The 17,036-nt window shown below is 34.9% G+C and overlaps 1 protein-coding gene across 1 annotated transcript in view; it reads right to left on the reverse strand.

The window, feature by feature from the left end:
- The window catches only part of LOC121370965 (activating signal cointegrator 1 complex subunit 3-like), a 179,091-nt gene that overhangs the window by 159,722 nt on the left and 2,333 nt on the right, over nucleotides 1-17,036 (reverse strand). Inside the window, exons 2-15 of the mRNA XM_041496524.1 lie at nucleotides 15,844-16,112; nucleotides 14,110-14,684; nucleotides 13,017-13,137; nucleotides 12,098-12,153; nucleotides 11,591-11,724; nucleotides 10,966-11,107; nucleotides 9,073-9,198; nucleotides 7,318-7,518; nucleotides 6,341-6,481; nucleotides 3,275-3,439; nucleotides 2,600-2,756; nucleotides 1,974-2,065; nucleotides 1,063-1,197; nucleotides 173-364 (exon numbers count right to left, since the gene is read on the reverse strand). Coding sequence (XP_041352458.1) covers nucleotides 173-364; nucleotides 1,063-1,197; nucleotides 1,974-2,065; nucleotides 2,600-2,756; nucleotides 3,275-3,439; nucleotides 6,341-6,481; nucleotides 7,318-7,518; nucleotides 9,073-9,198; nucleotides 10,966-11,107; nucleotides 11,591-11,724; nucleotides 12,098-12,153; nucleotides 13,017-13,137; nucleotides 14,110-14,684; nucleotides 15,844-16,087 — 2,481 coding nt within the window. The 5' untranslated portion in view covers nucleotides 16,088-16,112. The remainder of the gene's footprint in view (nucleotides 1-172; nucleotides 365-1,062; nucleotides 1,198-1,973; nucleotides 2,066-2,599; nucleotides 2,757-3,274; nucleotides 3,440-6,340; nucleotides 6,482-7,317; nucleotides 7,519-9,072; nucleotides 9,199-10,965; nucleotides 11,108-11,590; nucleotides 11,725-12,097; nucleotides 12,154-13,016; nucleotides 13,138-14,109; nucleotides 14,685-15,843; nucleotides 16,113-17,036) is intronic.

Consider the following 17,036-nt stretch of genomic DNA (forward strand, 5'->3'; position numbering starts at 1 on the left):
ACAGTACCAATATTCAATTATGGACTTCATGATCAACCATCACATAATTAAAGGCCAATCATTTGATTTTCTGTTGTAATTGATTATCAGAACACCCTTAAATTCATACTGTCACACTTTTCAACATCTAACATTAGTTAATTACTAATAACTTAATAACATTAAAATCTACCTTGATGATAACAGCATGTGCTGGCAAATTGATGCCCCAGGCCAATGTGGCCGTACAACAGAGAACCTTGATCAGGCCTGCCGAAAAATACTTCTCCACCAGGTTACGATCCTGACGCAGCATTCCGGCATGGTGGATTGCAAACCCATCGGAGAACAGCTCCTTCAGCTGTTTGTTCCGAGACCTCATTGTCTGAAGAAAAAAATAATTATAATTATAATAATTTTAACATGACCACACCATCAGTAGACAGTTTTGCTCAAATTATAGAAAGGAATGTTTAACAAGCATTCTGAGAGTACTGCTCAAGCAATACATGTCCCCGAATGGGCCTAATTTCCTATCGCCTAAGTTCAAGGGCCATAACTGGGTAAATGGCCATGATAAAGCTACATACATAAAATTTCAGCATTTCAAAACAAAAGTCTGGAAAACAAATTTTCATATCTTCTAAGTTCAAGTGCCATAATTGTCAAAATTGGCCAATCAACATGAATGTCAAAATTGATCTGTAACTCTGTACAATAAAGTCATACAAAATATTTCAGTAGCTTGAGGCATTGCTAAAAAAAAGTTAAGAAAACTATATGTGGGACAGATGGACAGACAGACATACGGAGACAAAACCATTGGTCCCCTGCAGTTCAACTGGTAGGGGAGTAAAATCCTAAATGACAGACTATCCAAAGCAGCATCTCTTTAATCTGGATTTCTATCAAAATCGGCATCATCTCAAAGTCTCATCCAGTGTCAATAGCTTGAGTGATATCTGGCACTCTATGTATACTGGTGCATTTCATCGGTCCCCCTTGAATCCAGGTTAGACAGAGTCAACTGTACAATTAAATGTAAAATCAAAATTATTTGATAGTAGCAGAAGAAAAACTCACAACTTTCTGTGCTTCTCCAAACTTGGGTCCCTGTGGAGGCAGGAAGAATCCAATCTGGTGTTTATTCTTTGCTAAATCCCTGAGCACCATTGCTGTGCGTACTGTTTCATTTCTCGCATGGACAAACACCATAACCTGTAGCAGAAAAGACATTCACAATTGTTCAAGTTGTACTAAAAAAAAACTACAACTATTTTCATGTACACCTTTGTAGTCTAAATACTAAACAGCATGTGTTATTCTCACACCTACTTCCACTCAACAGTAGTAGTGCATCATCATGTACCAAATAAAAATGTTTAGCAATTTGGTTGCACTGTATAGTACTTTAAAATATAAGCTATATTTAGTGACGTGACAGTTACATATTTCATTTTGTATTGAAAATCTCCAGTTACTTATACTGACAAATGATGCACAATTAAAGCCAGTGTCGGATTTCACTTTGAAAGTCACAAATCTTCTTTTATTTAAGCACATTTACCAAATTGCTAAACTTTTTGGGGTTAGTATAATATTTAAACTAAAAAAGACATCACTCTGTTGATAAAAACAACTGTCAACACCTCTGTTGGGATTCCCAGATCAGAGATATACCCAAATCATGTCACTAGATAAGCTGGATGTTCGGCAGGGACCAAATATTAACATAAATGACATCACTAACATCTCTTGCTGTTGGAGGTTTATCCAAATTGTTGAAACACATGCATACTACTAAAATGTCCGACATAAATATTATTTAAAAGATCCACATTAATCTAGGTGTAACTAGATAAATAGAATTATAAAACCAGGTCAATTGACAAATAAAAGTAATCCGTAGACTTGACATTTGATTCCCTGTGTGAGTGGGTTATGTCCCTTGTGGAGGTGTTTAGTGTGGCAAAGAAAGATGTTTGTTACTGAACCTGGTAGCCTGCTTTGACTTGGAACAGAACTTTCTCATAACAGACATGGTTGAACTCCATCATCTGTTGCATAGTAGATGTGGTTTTAATACCTGAAAACAAGCATCACATTTTTAAAAACATAGTTATAGCAATTAGACAACACTGTTTTTGTCTCGACCCATACATACATTAACTCATTTACAACTGAACTTAGAGGCTAATTAATTTATTTTTTTACATTCTTATTCAATATAATGTTAGTATGATCAAATTAAAGACAAAAAGAAAAGACACTTCTGGAAATAGTAATTAATGAAAACTATGTTAGATCATAAATTTTTTTAACATTTCTGTGAATTTCAAAACCAGAAAATTTTGCTTCTCTCTAAATTCTTATTATTATTAAATTCACAGAACTAATAATATATTTTTGTTACTTCCAAATCTATTATTGATTATCTGATACCATTTAAGTTTAATCATGAAAAATCTCTTTGAAACAAACCAAATATTGATAGATGAGTCAATTTTTGGCTCACCACAAAAATCAAGTTATTAACAGGTTTATTTAATTTATTAATCAGATCATATCCTCTAAATCATCTGACACTGATGAAATAATCTTCTTAAGTTAAAGTGCTCACCAATGAATGTTTGACTGAGAGGAACAGGTCTAAACCTTCCATCAAAGAAGAAGAGTCCGACGTACGGGTTGACGTTGAGGAAGTGGGCCACATCCAGGTAGTTGGGCAGTGTGGCCGACAGTCCGATAATCCGGATCATACTCTGTGAACTCTCCACCTTCAAGTACACAGTCAAAACTTCAAATCAGCAGAAGATAATGACTTGATGGTCAAGATTAGAGTGCGACCACTCTGTTAGAAAGAATGCACAAATCTGACAAGTTGAAGAGATTGATTAAAATATTGTTGTACAACGTATCTTAAAAGAAAACCAATAAAAACTATGAGAATATAATGGTTTGGATTCAGGTTAAATGTTTGTTTAAGATCCATTTGAATGATATGAAATAACAAACATGTACATCTGTATATTTGATACAGTTGGCACAATTTATTAAAATTACAGTAGATTTGTAAAGGATGAATTGTTTTGTCAAATACATAGTTCATGTATGGAAATTTGAATTAACATGCGACTGTGATTACCGTAGTCACTATGAAATGTCAATCAACTGTATATACTGTGGATGCACTGGAGTACTTGTATCTTATGATAAAACAAACAAAAAATACAACTAAAATTAAACACAATGACAGATACCAGATTTAAACTGTATGTTATAATAATAAGTGTACCTGTCTAATCGTCCTAGCAACCAGACTCTCAATGACTGGTCCTCTGTCATCGTGCAGTAAGTGGATCTCATCAAAAATTAGCAGTTTAACAAGTTGAGCCAAAGCAACATCACCTGTGCTTTTCCGGGTCACCACATCCCACTTTTCAGGTGTTGTTACCAGCATCTAAATAAAAAATAAAAAAATTCAATAACACACAACCAGGTTTTACTATTCATTAATTTTAAGCACCATTCAAACAGCTTGTTGTATCATGTTGTAGATCACTGGATATATTATTGTATTACAGATATTCATTACTCACAAGTAAAACAATTATTTGGTTTACTGCATATTTAAAGGAAACATGACACGAGACCATATTATAGCTCATTTTAAAAGAAAAATGATATAAAAATAATATACAAATAACTTTATAACAATAAAATACGTGTAGTTAACTTAAAATGAAGAAATTACGCTAATCAGTATCAAAGTACGATTTATGCATATTTCTTCGTGAGCGTTCGGAAAAAAAGGGAAGTGACGTCAGAGCCGCTGTACTCTTCCATTGTTGTTAACTGTTTATATATGGAGTAAGGGGCTTACGATCTTTTCAGTCCAACAGTGCCGTACTGCGCGGCCTTTGGGTGTAAAAATAAACAGTTTAAACGATCGGGATTGTCTTTTTATGGTTTTCCAAAGGATTGTATCCGAAGAAAGACGCGTGTATTTTATCGCAAAAGAAAAGATTGGACACCAACACCGCATAGTACTTTGGTGTCAGCCTATTTACAGCCCGGAGCCCGAACGTTACCCGAGACAAAAACAGTACTCGGTTTGCGAATGCCGAGGTGTACATTGTACATATTTGGCACACAGATACACCTCAGCATGATGTATTTATATATGTTAAAACAAAAATGTAGAATGTTTTATTTATTTATTTTTTTGGAAAAAAAAGAAGATTTTTCATGTTAGGGCTGTAGGCCTACATAACAAAATCTGTATTCACCGTCCGAAGAAGGAAACGTCAACAAGTAATTAAATATGGCATATACAAACATGGGATTTGGCATGAGGATACATCTCAGTACGATGTATTTAAATATGTTTTTTAAAAAACGTGTAGAAAACAATAATAATTTTAAATAATGTTTTTAATCTTCGGGCGGAATACGTCACAAAAACGTTCCTCATCGCCCGAAGCCCCAAAGCAACAACGAAGTTCAATACAAAATAAACCACTACTGTCGGTGTCGAAATAACTATTATGTTTCATCCACGGGCTGACTTGAGAATTGGAGTGTTGTTTTAGTTAATTGGTCCTTTCTTTCCGTGGCCTGCACATGTGATTCCTGATTGGCAGGTGTATATTGCAGGGTATCGACCAGGTAAGTGATTACCACGGTCTAGACATACGTACAAAATACGTGCCAGTTTTTTTAAGATCACAGGGTATTGTGGCGTAACCTATCGCGACTATAGTACAATGTTAATGGACATTATCAGCCGCCCTGCTTCATTACTGTAAATAATGCTGTAAAACCCTTGATTAAGTAGACTTTCCCATCTAAAATTACAAAACTGACCAATTACGTAGTACAAAAGAAAAGAAAATTATCACTTGGGTATCGTGAGTGGTCGTTTTTACTCTAACGCACCCTACCAATAGGCCTAATAATATGCTACTTTTTTTATGAGAGAAAAATACTATAACCCCATTTCGTTCTATTGATGCAAATAGAAATATATTTAGTTTAAAAGTTTATTATACTCTCAAGTTATTTATGTTGTTTTACAAGCCAGGTTAATGAAAGTGAAGCGCCTTGTCGTAAATTAGAGCGTTTGTTTACACTGTGCATACAGATTTCATTATGTATAGCCCGAACATAAAAAATGCGATATTTTCTAAAAAAAAAAAACACCAAAAAATGTTTGTCCTACATTTATATTTTTTACATATTTAAATACATCATATCGAGGTGTATCTTTATGCTAAATATGAACAGTATACACCTCGGCATTAGCATCCGAGTTTTGGTTTTGTCTCCGGGTCACTTTCGGGCTCCGGGCTGTAAATTGGTCGACCGGTCTGGTCTGGCACCATCAGTTTCTCCACCCTCCGACTCGCTATCCGTTTTTTCATCAGTATCACTGTTGTAAGTAAATGTGTGTCTTTCTTCATTTACTAACAGCTCATATTGATACGGCAAAACGTTTTGCGAACGAACACTCCATTGTTTTGGGTAAGCTGTGCAAGTCTTAGATTCTTTATGAGTGGTACGGACTAATGCTTTTAAGTGTAAGGCTTCAGATCAAGCGACGCGTCTCTGACGTCACGGACCTCGTGATTGCCCTGCTCATTAAAGATCGGCAATTTCCGCTAAGAGCTCGTATCTGGGGTTCTTTTATGGAGATATTTTAAGTAATTAATTTTTTATAATTTTTTTTTTTAGGTGATTCAATTTATAATTAATTGTACATGGTTGGTGCCAAATATGGTTTACGTGACATGTTTCCTTTAACATTATTCTGTCTGATCTATACTGTTTATAAAAATGTTTTAAAAATACCAAATCAAGAAAAGGTAAATGCCTCTTAGTATAGATGAAATGAGCCATTTTAAAACCAGTTAAAAAATATACTAGATCATTCGATACATCATCTATCATGCACATGGCAGGACTGTTTGAATACTTATCAGACCAGTCATCTGGACACGCTAAAAATGTGAAACTCCGAACTTTAAAGGTTTATGAAAAAATATTTTTAAACATTAATTAAAAATTAATATTTATGATCTTTTGAAGTTATGTATATTTTCTGAATACTTTCTCTAATAGACTGACAGAGACTGAATATTCACCTCTGATTTAGGAATCTCAGCCTTTTTTAATATTTATAAGTTTTTATTCTCTGAATATTTTCTCCAACAGACAACAGACTAACAGAGACTGACAGTTCATCAGTGTTTTAGGAATCTCAGCCTTGGTTAATATTTATAAGCTTTTAAAATTATTTTTATTTTTTGAATACTTTCTCCTTTAAACAGACAACAGACTAACAGAGACTGTGAAAGTTCACCTGTGTTTTAAGAATCTCAGCCTTGGTGAGTGACATGTCTCCTGTCAGTTCTCTCACGACCAGACCAAGCGGCTCCAGTCGACCTCCAAAATTACGAACCATCTCCGCAGCCAACGCTTTCATTGGAGCAACATAAACAATCTGTAAGAAAAAAAACACACAAAGCTATAAAAACTAAATATTTTACAAATATATTTTAGATTAAATTGAAGGGTCTATAATAATGTCATACAAATGTGTATGATGTTTTAGTTCAGTCTAAGGTTTTACTTATTTATTGTAAGATCATCAGTATTTAATTTTTGCCATTTCATAGAAACACTAAATACATAACTGTATAGCATAGACTTGTAACAATTCAAAAGTGAGAAATTTTCCTTCTAATATAGTTCCTTACTATTCCAACCAGAGAGGACTATATGTTTTGTCTCTGTCTGTCCCACATATATTTTTTTGAACTTTTTTTTCACAATGCCTCAAGACATTGAGTTAAAATTTTGTGTATCGTTTATCATGTTTGACAGAGTTATGGTTCGTGAACTTAGGAGAAACCTTGAATTCATGGCCTTACATCAAAGTGATATAATTTATATACAAGTACATTACATCTAATTTGTGGTATAATAATGTTATTCAGTCATATATAACAATTTGATACATAAATGCTTTTGTAATGTTACTGTATAAATTAAAGATTGGCAAAAAACTAAACAAATTGCTATGACTCATAGAATGGAAAGGACTGGGAAATATAGGAGAAGAAAGAAGATATAATCCAATTTGTGGAGCTTGGTAGGGGACATGTATTACTTCAGCAGTCTTCTCTGAATGCTTGTTCAATTTGAATTTCATAAAGACATTGAGGACCTTGCACATAATTATTTACATGACATCAATCAACAAACGTGTGATCATTTAAGTACATGTATCTGTATGGTACATATCACCCAGTTGCTGAAAACATGTAAGATTACTACCTTAAATTCATCTTTCTTGATAACACCCTGCGACAAGTGTTGTTTTATCTCATGAAGGATGGCCAACATTGCAATGTTCGTCTTGCCAGCACCAGTCGGAGCACAAATGAGCAGGTTTTCGTTGGTTCTGTACGCCGACTCAAACACCACCGACTGGATTCTGTTCAGTGACTTCATTCCTCTGAACGCAAGCTGGCCAATCTGTCAATAAAGGAAGAAAATTATTAACTGTTTTCATTACCAAACCGATAATTAAAATGTAATTATATGTTTTGATACATACAAGTGTTAAAAACAGTTAATAAAAATAAAAACATGGATAAAAAAAGGTAAAACACACATTATTATACTCAAAAGAAAAGGAAATTGTAAAAAAAAATAATAATTACCCTATACTGAATATTTAAAATCAAAACACAGTGTATACCTTACAATGTTAGTTGTTATAAATAAGAACTAAGGCATAGGTAATTTAAATATATATTTCAACACATTTTAAATGATGGCTAGATGATTTCTAAGGGACTAGATTTTATCTTAGTAGAGTGTTCACCTGACGTGCTTGGGTCATAAGATCAACCCCCCTCGACCACCCCACTGGCACCCACCACCTCTACCTACAAGTGGCCCATGAGTGGTATATCAAATGCAGAGATATGTGTCTAGTTTGTGGGTAAGCACATATAAAAGATCACTTGTTGGGTATTGCAAACAAAATGCATCAGGTTTCCTCTGAAGACTACAAGTCTGAATACCAAATAGCCAATATGATCTTTACCTAAGCTTTCACATGGTGTCAAACATATTATTTCAACACCTGGTTTAAACAGTGAGAGATGAAACGTAATGCTGCAAAACACACTGCTCCTACCCAATAACAGCAAAGTATCTTTTATATATAATTATTATGCATTTTCCCAAAGACATAACAGCACATGCTGTATCTTTTAATTGCAATTTCAGCAAGACAGATGTCAGTTCCAGTTCAAGTAATGATACTCAAAATTTTTAGGGTGTTTTGGCACAGGCATGTGTGTGTCATATAGTATTGATATTGTTGAAATAAGTTAACATACAGCTGGAAAGATGATTTATGAAAAAAAACCTTGCTGTTTAATTCTTTGTGGGGAGTATAAGACTCCATCATATGCGTTCATGTGGGATAGAAAAAGTACACCGTTGGTGAAACTTTCGACCTGGGATGAGGCTTGCCAAGTCCCATGGTTGAAATTTTCACTACCGAGGCTTCTCGAGTCCCATGGTCGAAATATTTCACCACCGACGGTGTACTTTTTGTATTCCACATGACCGCATACCATGGAGTCTTTTTCTCTCATTCATTCGGTAAATAAACTATTATTTTACACAAACAAACAAAAGTTGGCTGAACAAGTAACTTTTTTATTTGACCATTTTATCACAAATAAACTACACTATTGTATTTGCTGTGTTTGTTTCATATGTTAAATAAAATTTAACACTACAAATTAACTAGATATCTTTTAAAATGAAGGTTTTAATAACAAAATATTAATTTAAAACTGTGTCTAATGACCTCACGTCACCATCTCAAATTAATATGACATCATATATTACCAACGACGTCATGTTAAACGCAAGTGCGTGATATCCCATGTAAGATAGAAATTTCTTAAATAGCTTCCTTTCATGGGGTAGCTCTGTTCCATATACCCGAGGATGAGAGAATATGTTATCTTACACAGTATCCTAGCATGAATAAAGAAGCTAACATACCTCATCTAGAGACGATATAGGAATAAGCTCCTTGCCCACATTTGTGAGACCGGCTTGGATTGGAGGAATATTGACTTCTTCGAACGTCTTCTCCTCCTTTCTCTCAAACCCCGCTGGAAGGACTAGCTGCAATAAACATCATAGTAACTATTACATACATTTATCATATAACAAAGATATCAAGTTTTACACATCTTTATATTTTAATAAAGATATTACATCTCTTTTTGATGTCACCAAATATCATCCCCAATCATCTCTGACAAACTCCAGTTCACCAACAAATCACTTTGATTCAAACTGTTCAAACACTTACCCACAGTGCATCACAATTGTTTACAGAACTGTAGCATGTTTCAATAGGAAGTGCTTGAAGATGTTAACAATTCCGTGAGTATACATAATATTGACTCAATCACAAGCGCTTACCCATTGGAAGACACTACTGCTTGAAGATGTTATCAATTCCGTGAGTATACATAATATTGAATCAATCACAAGCGCTCAACCATTGGAAGACACTACTGCTTGAAGATGTTATCAATTCCGTGAGTATACATAATATTGAATCAATCACAAGCGCTCAACCATTGGAAGACACTACTGCTTGAAGATGTTATCAATTCCGTGAGTATACATAATATTGAATCAATCACAAGCGCTCAACCATTGGAAGACACTACTGCTTGAAGATGTTATCAATTCCGTGAGTATACATAATATTGAATCAATCACAAGTGCTCAACCATTGGAAGACACTACAGGGCTCGAAATGCAGTGTTAGTACATGCACCGGTGCATGCCGATTTTTGCGTGTGCATGTAACTATTAAAACTGGATGCACGCAGTGCATGCTAATATTTTTCAAGTACTGTGTATTGCGTATACTAGTATCCTGTTGTCTACCAGATTCAGACTCACGTTGTTGAATTTTGCATATATGCATTTCGTAATCTGTTCGCCACATGAAAACGATAACTTTTATCTTATGGGCGCATCCATTTTGTATCCCATAATCCTACTTACAACAATGGCGCCCTTTCGGTCATTTGCGTGAAATATATTTGCGAAAATTGCTGGCAATATCTCAGTTATATCCGTGAACGGTATTAGGGAAGGTGGTCGAGACCGACTTTGGGGTATCAACGCGCATAACACAGTTGTTGTCGTCACTGACAAATTGAACTCCGCCAGATCTGTGATCAATACAAAGTACCGTAACTGCCTTGAACATTTTCGACCTCAGATATGGGCACTTGATCAGATGATTGCGAACGTGCAGGTGCGTTACTCGCGTAGTTGGCTCGAAGTCAGCCAGTGATTATTTCAATCGCAACTTCTCGTCGAATTCCGTAGGCTAATTTATATTATTCCAACAGATCTTATCGAGTTAAAAAAGTTGATAACTTGCTTAATACAAAACACAAATATTCGTATGTTTTTGTAATAGGCCTATTATAGATTTCTGTAAGACATTTACGTTGGGTGAAAGTTTCAAACAGAGTTGTATAACGTTCCGGTACTGTTAATAAATAAATATAGGTATTGCCGAATAATTCCGAATAGCTTCGTATATATATAAAAAAAACGAAGTTGCCTTATTTTTGGTGCATGCAGAATTTTAATGGTGCATGTAACTTTTTTTCAGCATGCATGTAGATTTTTTTTTTCATTTCTAGCCCTGCACTACTGCTTGAAGATGTTATCAATTCCGTGAGTATACATACATGTAATACTGAATCATTCACCAGTGCTCACCCACTACCACACACTACTAATTTAATATTTTATTATGTCTACGGAATAAATATTTCATCTAAAGAAATAATTATTTAAATGAATCCAGGTAATGCACAATGTTAATGTACTACACAAAGTGTTGTATGTCTTTACCTTGCATCCACCAACATATGCTGAGGAGTGTCTGGCTTCCTCGTAAGTATCAAACACAAAAGGGAACTTTTCTCTTGGTTGATAGTGGCTTGAACGCTGGGGAAACAAGGGGGTCATAGCCGCAGCTTGCAATGCTTCTTCTCTACAATACATAAAATCAAGACGATTATTTTACCAAATGAACTGGCATGCAATTTTACACAACAGTTTAAAAGAAATGCAAACACTATAATACGATATAAAATATATAATTAATAGACAATAATTTATATATGTTTTGTAATTTTGTTAGTGGTTGTTTTGTTTTTTGGGGTGGGTTTTTTTTTTAAATGTAGCTTGGACTCCATGTTTATCAAACTTAAAATCTAGACTGAAGGTTTCAATCAAGTTTAGTGTCAACCATGCAAACAGCATGCAATTAAAGTCTGGAAAGACTGTTAAAGCCTCGAGTTAGGACATTAAAAGTATTATAAGAACAGCCCCATATCACTTTTCTAACATTAATTTTTTTTAAACATTTTGCACCTGCAAAGCAGAGTCTTGCTAATAACTGAAACCAATGTACTGTGCATTTTACAGGTGGCCACACCAATGTAAAATGGGATGACAAAACTTCCTGTCTTACCTCTGTGTTCTCATTTTCTGCGGGTCGAAGTCCATGCCTTGATCAGAACCATCCTCCACTTTCCTACCATCTCTCCGAGAAATCTTTTTTTCCTCTTTTCTAATTTGTTTCTTCAAGAGCTTCTCATCTTCAGTCTAAACAATTAAATAACAAGGGGAAAAATTTAACAGAAAATAATTCACCACTGTAAACATTTTGTATTTGGTTAATATAATTTTGGATGTATTAGCAAGTTTTCAAAAATGTTCAGGAAACATATCTGAAAATTGGCTAAGACAACATTATTTCCAGTGTAAACTCTGTACAAAATATTATGAGTTGTAGCACTCTTAATGAGACAATTAAATTGCACGACACCTATTTTTAAAGTTCAGTCTCAGAAAAGTGATTCAATATTATTATATGAAAAATATTAGTTCATAAATTCAGAACAAATGCATTTTAAAAAAATTAAAAAATTTATGTTTATCTATTCCGGCTGATTAACATTTAGACATAAAAACTTACTTGAATAGTTACTTGACATCCATAAGCTGGCCTATTTTGAGGATCTCCTTTTTTCTCTGTAAAAACAAATCTCTAAATTAATTTTGTGTTTAACATTTTATGTTTTAGATCCATGTGATCAATGTGCTCCAGTGGTGCCATTGAACAAAACAAACTAGTACTAGCTCAAAAGGCAGTTGTTAGGTCACTACAATGACCTGTCTCTCACTAACTATTAACTCATACATGTGTGAACGGATTTCTGGATAACTAAAAATTTTAAATACTGTCCCCTGTTAGTTAATAGAAAACAGGACTCAAATTATCAACTATTTTCTCACAAGTGCGACCATAATTTGATGTCTGCTCATAAATAAATTGCTTTAATCCGACCTGAACTTTGACCATTAGTCTATTATCATTTATTCAGTTACGTTTACCAACTGTACAGCAAAAAGCACTTACATGTACTTGTAACATTTAACATGGATATTTTAATTTACACATGGTCTTGTCCATCTCTCTAATATTACTCCACAGAAACTACTTGTAATCTTGTTTTAAAAAACTGATGAAGTTCGGTTGATTACATTATGTAAAATAGTTTAGATTTGATGCAAGTGATATATGAAAATACTATCCATTTTAATTCAATTGTCTATGTCAGAAACATGATAACTGGCTTCTAAATAGTGCAATATAAACATGCAACAGTATTGCATAACTTTAAAATACTTTGCTCCAAAAATATCAAAACAGGTGCTTAAAATGTTAAACATTCAGTAGAGTGTCATAAATTACTGTTATTTTTACATTTTTATTAATCAAAATTTTGCTCAAAAAATAAATATTTTGCTCTTATTTCCCTTGTTTTAGGCACTTCATGCACCTAGTTTAAACTGTTAACTCGGAGCCCTGGAAAACTCTACAAATGACTTACTTTGTCCTGCAGTAGCAATGGGTTTTGCAGACTCCTCAATCAGTGACTGCATCAAACTGCGTCGGTTGCCAAGGAGACTCTCAATCATCTCAAACCGATCAAATCCGAGCAATTCAAACAACTGAAAGAACAGGATGTTAGCATCACTATGTTCAGAAATATCTATAGAAGAAGATGTGTATTAAATACAGTGTCAAAAGATAATGCATAATTCACAAGGATACCAATGATTTCAGTACTCATACCCATATCATGTGGTCATGTGCGTGGTATTAAAATTATATTGCTTGATATAAATTCTTCTTATTCTGGGGACTGTGTGTGTGTGTATGTGTGTGTGTGTGTGTGTGTGTGTGTGTGTGTGTGTGTGTGTGTGAGTGGACATTGCTCAGTAGTAAAGATCTTGCCTAAGGCTTAATGGGTTATAGGATCAATTGCTCATCAGGTCTTCCCATCCCCATCAAAGCCATGGTAAGTACTGCAGAGAGTGTCATAGGAATCCCACCCCTCAAAATAGGAATGTTATCAGTGATGGGTCAGGAACACGTTTTTCAACATTTTGGTAAAGTCAAGTTCAAGGCCGTACCCAATTGGCAAACATCAGGGCTGTTCAGAAGACCGATTGCTAGACTGGTTTATTCTATATCGCCACGCTTGCTATGCTCGCTATTCAGAATCCATAAGTTTAAAGAACAAGGCAGGAAATCAATCTACGATTGTTGACAGTGAAGAGGGGAAAAGTTCCATTTCTCCAGTGTTAACAACATTTGTGCCTCTCAAAATACGATCCAACACCAAATATGCGAAATTACGATTGTCTTTCTAAAAATCGGAATTTCGAACAAGACAATCGTAATAGCATAATCTATGCTTTAAATTCGTAATGATTCCACCAAATTCATAATGGTTGGCATCTCTGTGTACTGTCCTGTCTGTGGGGAAAATGCACATGTATGACAAATGTATTGCTGCCAATCAGTATGAGTAACATATGTGATGGCAGTGGGTTTTACCTCTCACTTTCTCGAACAAGTGTTTAAAATAACCACGTCAGTTATTAACAAACAATCAATCTTTCCCTTGTGGTAATTACCTCATTCTGCAACTCTTCATCCGTCTTTATGGAACACAGAACATCAAACAAACTGGTGGCAAGATCTGTAACTGTGAGCCCGAGCGATGTCTCTTCATGTGGAAAATATATCTTCACTTCGCTTAGCAACCAGGCATAATCAAACCGTTTAGATTCCGCTCCTTCGATTGTTTTCTCTACCTTGCTGGGCACTGAACGAGAACAGCTGTTATATTTTAAGTCAAAATTCAGTTCTTCTTTTTCCTCCTCTGATTCTGAACTAGAAAGAACCTCATTAATACCATCCGAGTCAGGGGAAGAAAACTTCAAATTTTTTCCAAACTCTTGAATAATGGCTGCCCCATCTGCTTCCTGTCTCCCTGGTTCGTCCGACTCGGACAAAACGTCTTCCGGTAGCCATGATACTATCTTCTGGACAACTTCACAGGCTTTTGTTGCAGCTGAGGCTGGGAATGGTCCAAATATGTTACGAATCTTGGCAGTTTCTCGAGAACCAACATGTCGGGAAAATTTGAAAACATCAAACAGGTATGATGCTGCACCTTCCACTGTGTCTGAGCTTGCTTCATTGCCAACTGAAAGGGAAAAAAAACATGTATAGATTAATGAGGACATAGTTTTCAAAGACGATAACATGAACCATTATTATAAGATATATAATGCTTTCTATGTCATTAAAAATATATATAAGTTGCAGCAATAAAATGAAACACTAATAAACACAGTAAACTCAGTTTTAGGGTATACATCAGGTTTAGAGAGGTTTTATTCTAGTGAGCCTCCACCACTGGGCTATGTCCAGCACCCAGAAGAAAGAATATAACACCTCTTAAGCTACAATTCCATATGCACGGTTTCCATAAGTATTGTGTGAGTCTGTGAATCTGTGTCAGTGTTGATTGTGTCCATATACCCGCACATTTATATCAACGTATGATAGTTCAATTCAATTTATTTTATTGCTTAATACCAAACAATCTGATGTCACCAAACAGAGATGAGAATTATATAATATATAACATCAATAAAAACAACAACACTGATGGCAATTTTGAGCCTGCATATGGCAATGTTGAAAAAAGTGACATTTGCAGCAAATAAACATGACTGAAAGGTGATTTTGGTGTATGTAAACACATCCTGAGAGTGCTGATTCCAACTGCATTTTGATGTATCATGTATGTTTATAAATCTGCAAGATATTCCATACACAACTTGACGATTACTGACCTTGTTTTTGTAGTATTTGCAGAATTAAACTTAGTATGATTAAAGATGTTATCTTTTTGTTGAAGAACAGCAAAGCATTCAGTTACAAGTTTGTGCTTGTTTACATTAGAATTAGCAGTTGACGTTGTATTACGTTACTTACTCATTAATTAAATAGAATTTTGTCTCATCTTTATTTTCATTGGTCAGAATATCACTTTTGATGGACTGGTGGGACCATCTCAGGGCAATATCACTATTTACGGAAAGTCATGTGACTGGTTTTTTACCAATAAGAATACAGATATATTTTCATTATGTAATAAATTTTATTATTGTTGAGGAGCTTTATCGATGACACAAAAGTGCTGTCAGTGATGCTCTCTACCTATGGCAATTTATATCTCAACGACGGCAATTGCCGTCTGTGCCATCAATATGTTTTTGCAGACTATTCGTTCCCATCAGATGTGTTTCAGGAGGAATAAAACATCATTGTAACCTACATCGTCAAATGGAACTTACCAACAGCCTTTGCACTGACAGTGAGCTGCTTGAGTGCCGCGTTGATGTCCTGTATCTGAGCATCAGCATTGTTCTTCACCAGAGACACCAGACTCTGCCAGGCATCGCTGTCCTTGCTCTGTAGTTCGGTCTGCAGTCGGCGTCTCTCCAACAGGTCCCTGCTTGTATTCACACTGTGACTGTCCTGTGACGACACATTTGCAAATGCCCTGAGGGCTCCTGTTAGCCGTGGCAGATTGGCCATGCTAGTATAAAAATCCTAAACCATTCTGAAAAACATACATACAAATTTATATTCAAAATAATAACAAAATGTTGATTATATATATATGTTATCTGCTATTTGTAAACTGTAAAAGAAAAAACAGTAAGGACAGGACTACAACTCTATTCGCTTTTCTTAAAGCCAAACTGCTGACTAGTGTCACAAGAAGAAGAAGTTTGTTTGTTTTGTTTAACACCACTGGAACAGATCGATTAACTGATCAACGGCTATTGGTTGTCAAACATTTGGTAACTCTGACTCGTCATCAGAGAAAACCTGCTACATTTTTTCTAATGCAGCAAGGGATCTTTTATATGCATTTCCCCACAGACAGGAAAACACATATCAAGGCCTTTGTCCAGTTGTGGTGCACTGGTTGGAATGAGAAAACCCCCAATGAGCTGAATGGATCCACCGTGGTGGTTCAATCCTGCAATGCAAGCACCTCAAGTTAGCACTCAACTGACTGAGTCAAATCCCGCCCCCGGCTAGTGTCACAATGTCCCATCGCAGACAGTATTGTTATTTTGTAACCATTATCCAAAACTGTTCCATGTAGCAGAGGCCTTTTAAAATAAAAAAATGTGCTACATCTGAGGAAAAAAAAATTGGTTTGCTGAATACAACCCCGACTATAAACTTAATCTAGAATTAAAAAAGTAGGAGAAAGGGGAGAAGTTTGATAAAAATAGGCGAAGTGAAAATTTCGTAACGTTTTGCAATGTTCCGCGTTCATTTGAAAAAATTCTGAAGTATACACTAGGTCCTTATCGTAATATTTTGATATAAAATACTATTACTACTTACAGTAATAAAATTTAAACAAAATAGTTTTAAGTTTCATTAAAAATGTGATAATACTAAGTAGTGATAATGTGTTATAATGTTAAAATAAAAGTAATAATTAGTATGTTCTGGCATTACTAAA

This window comes from Gigantopelta aegis, chromosome 4, assembly GCF_016097555.1.
Source record: "Gigantopelta aegis isolate Gae_Host chromosome 4, Gae_host_genome, whole genome shotgun sequence".
In the NCBI taxonomy this organism is placed as follows: Eukaryota; Metazoa; Mollusca; class Gastropoda; order Neomphalida; family Peltospiridae; genus Gigantopelta; species Gigantopelta aegis.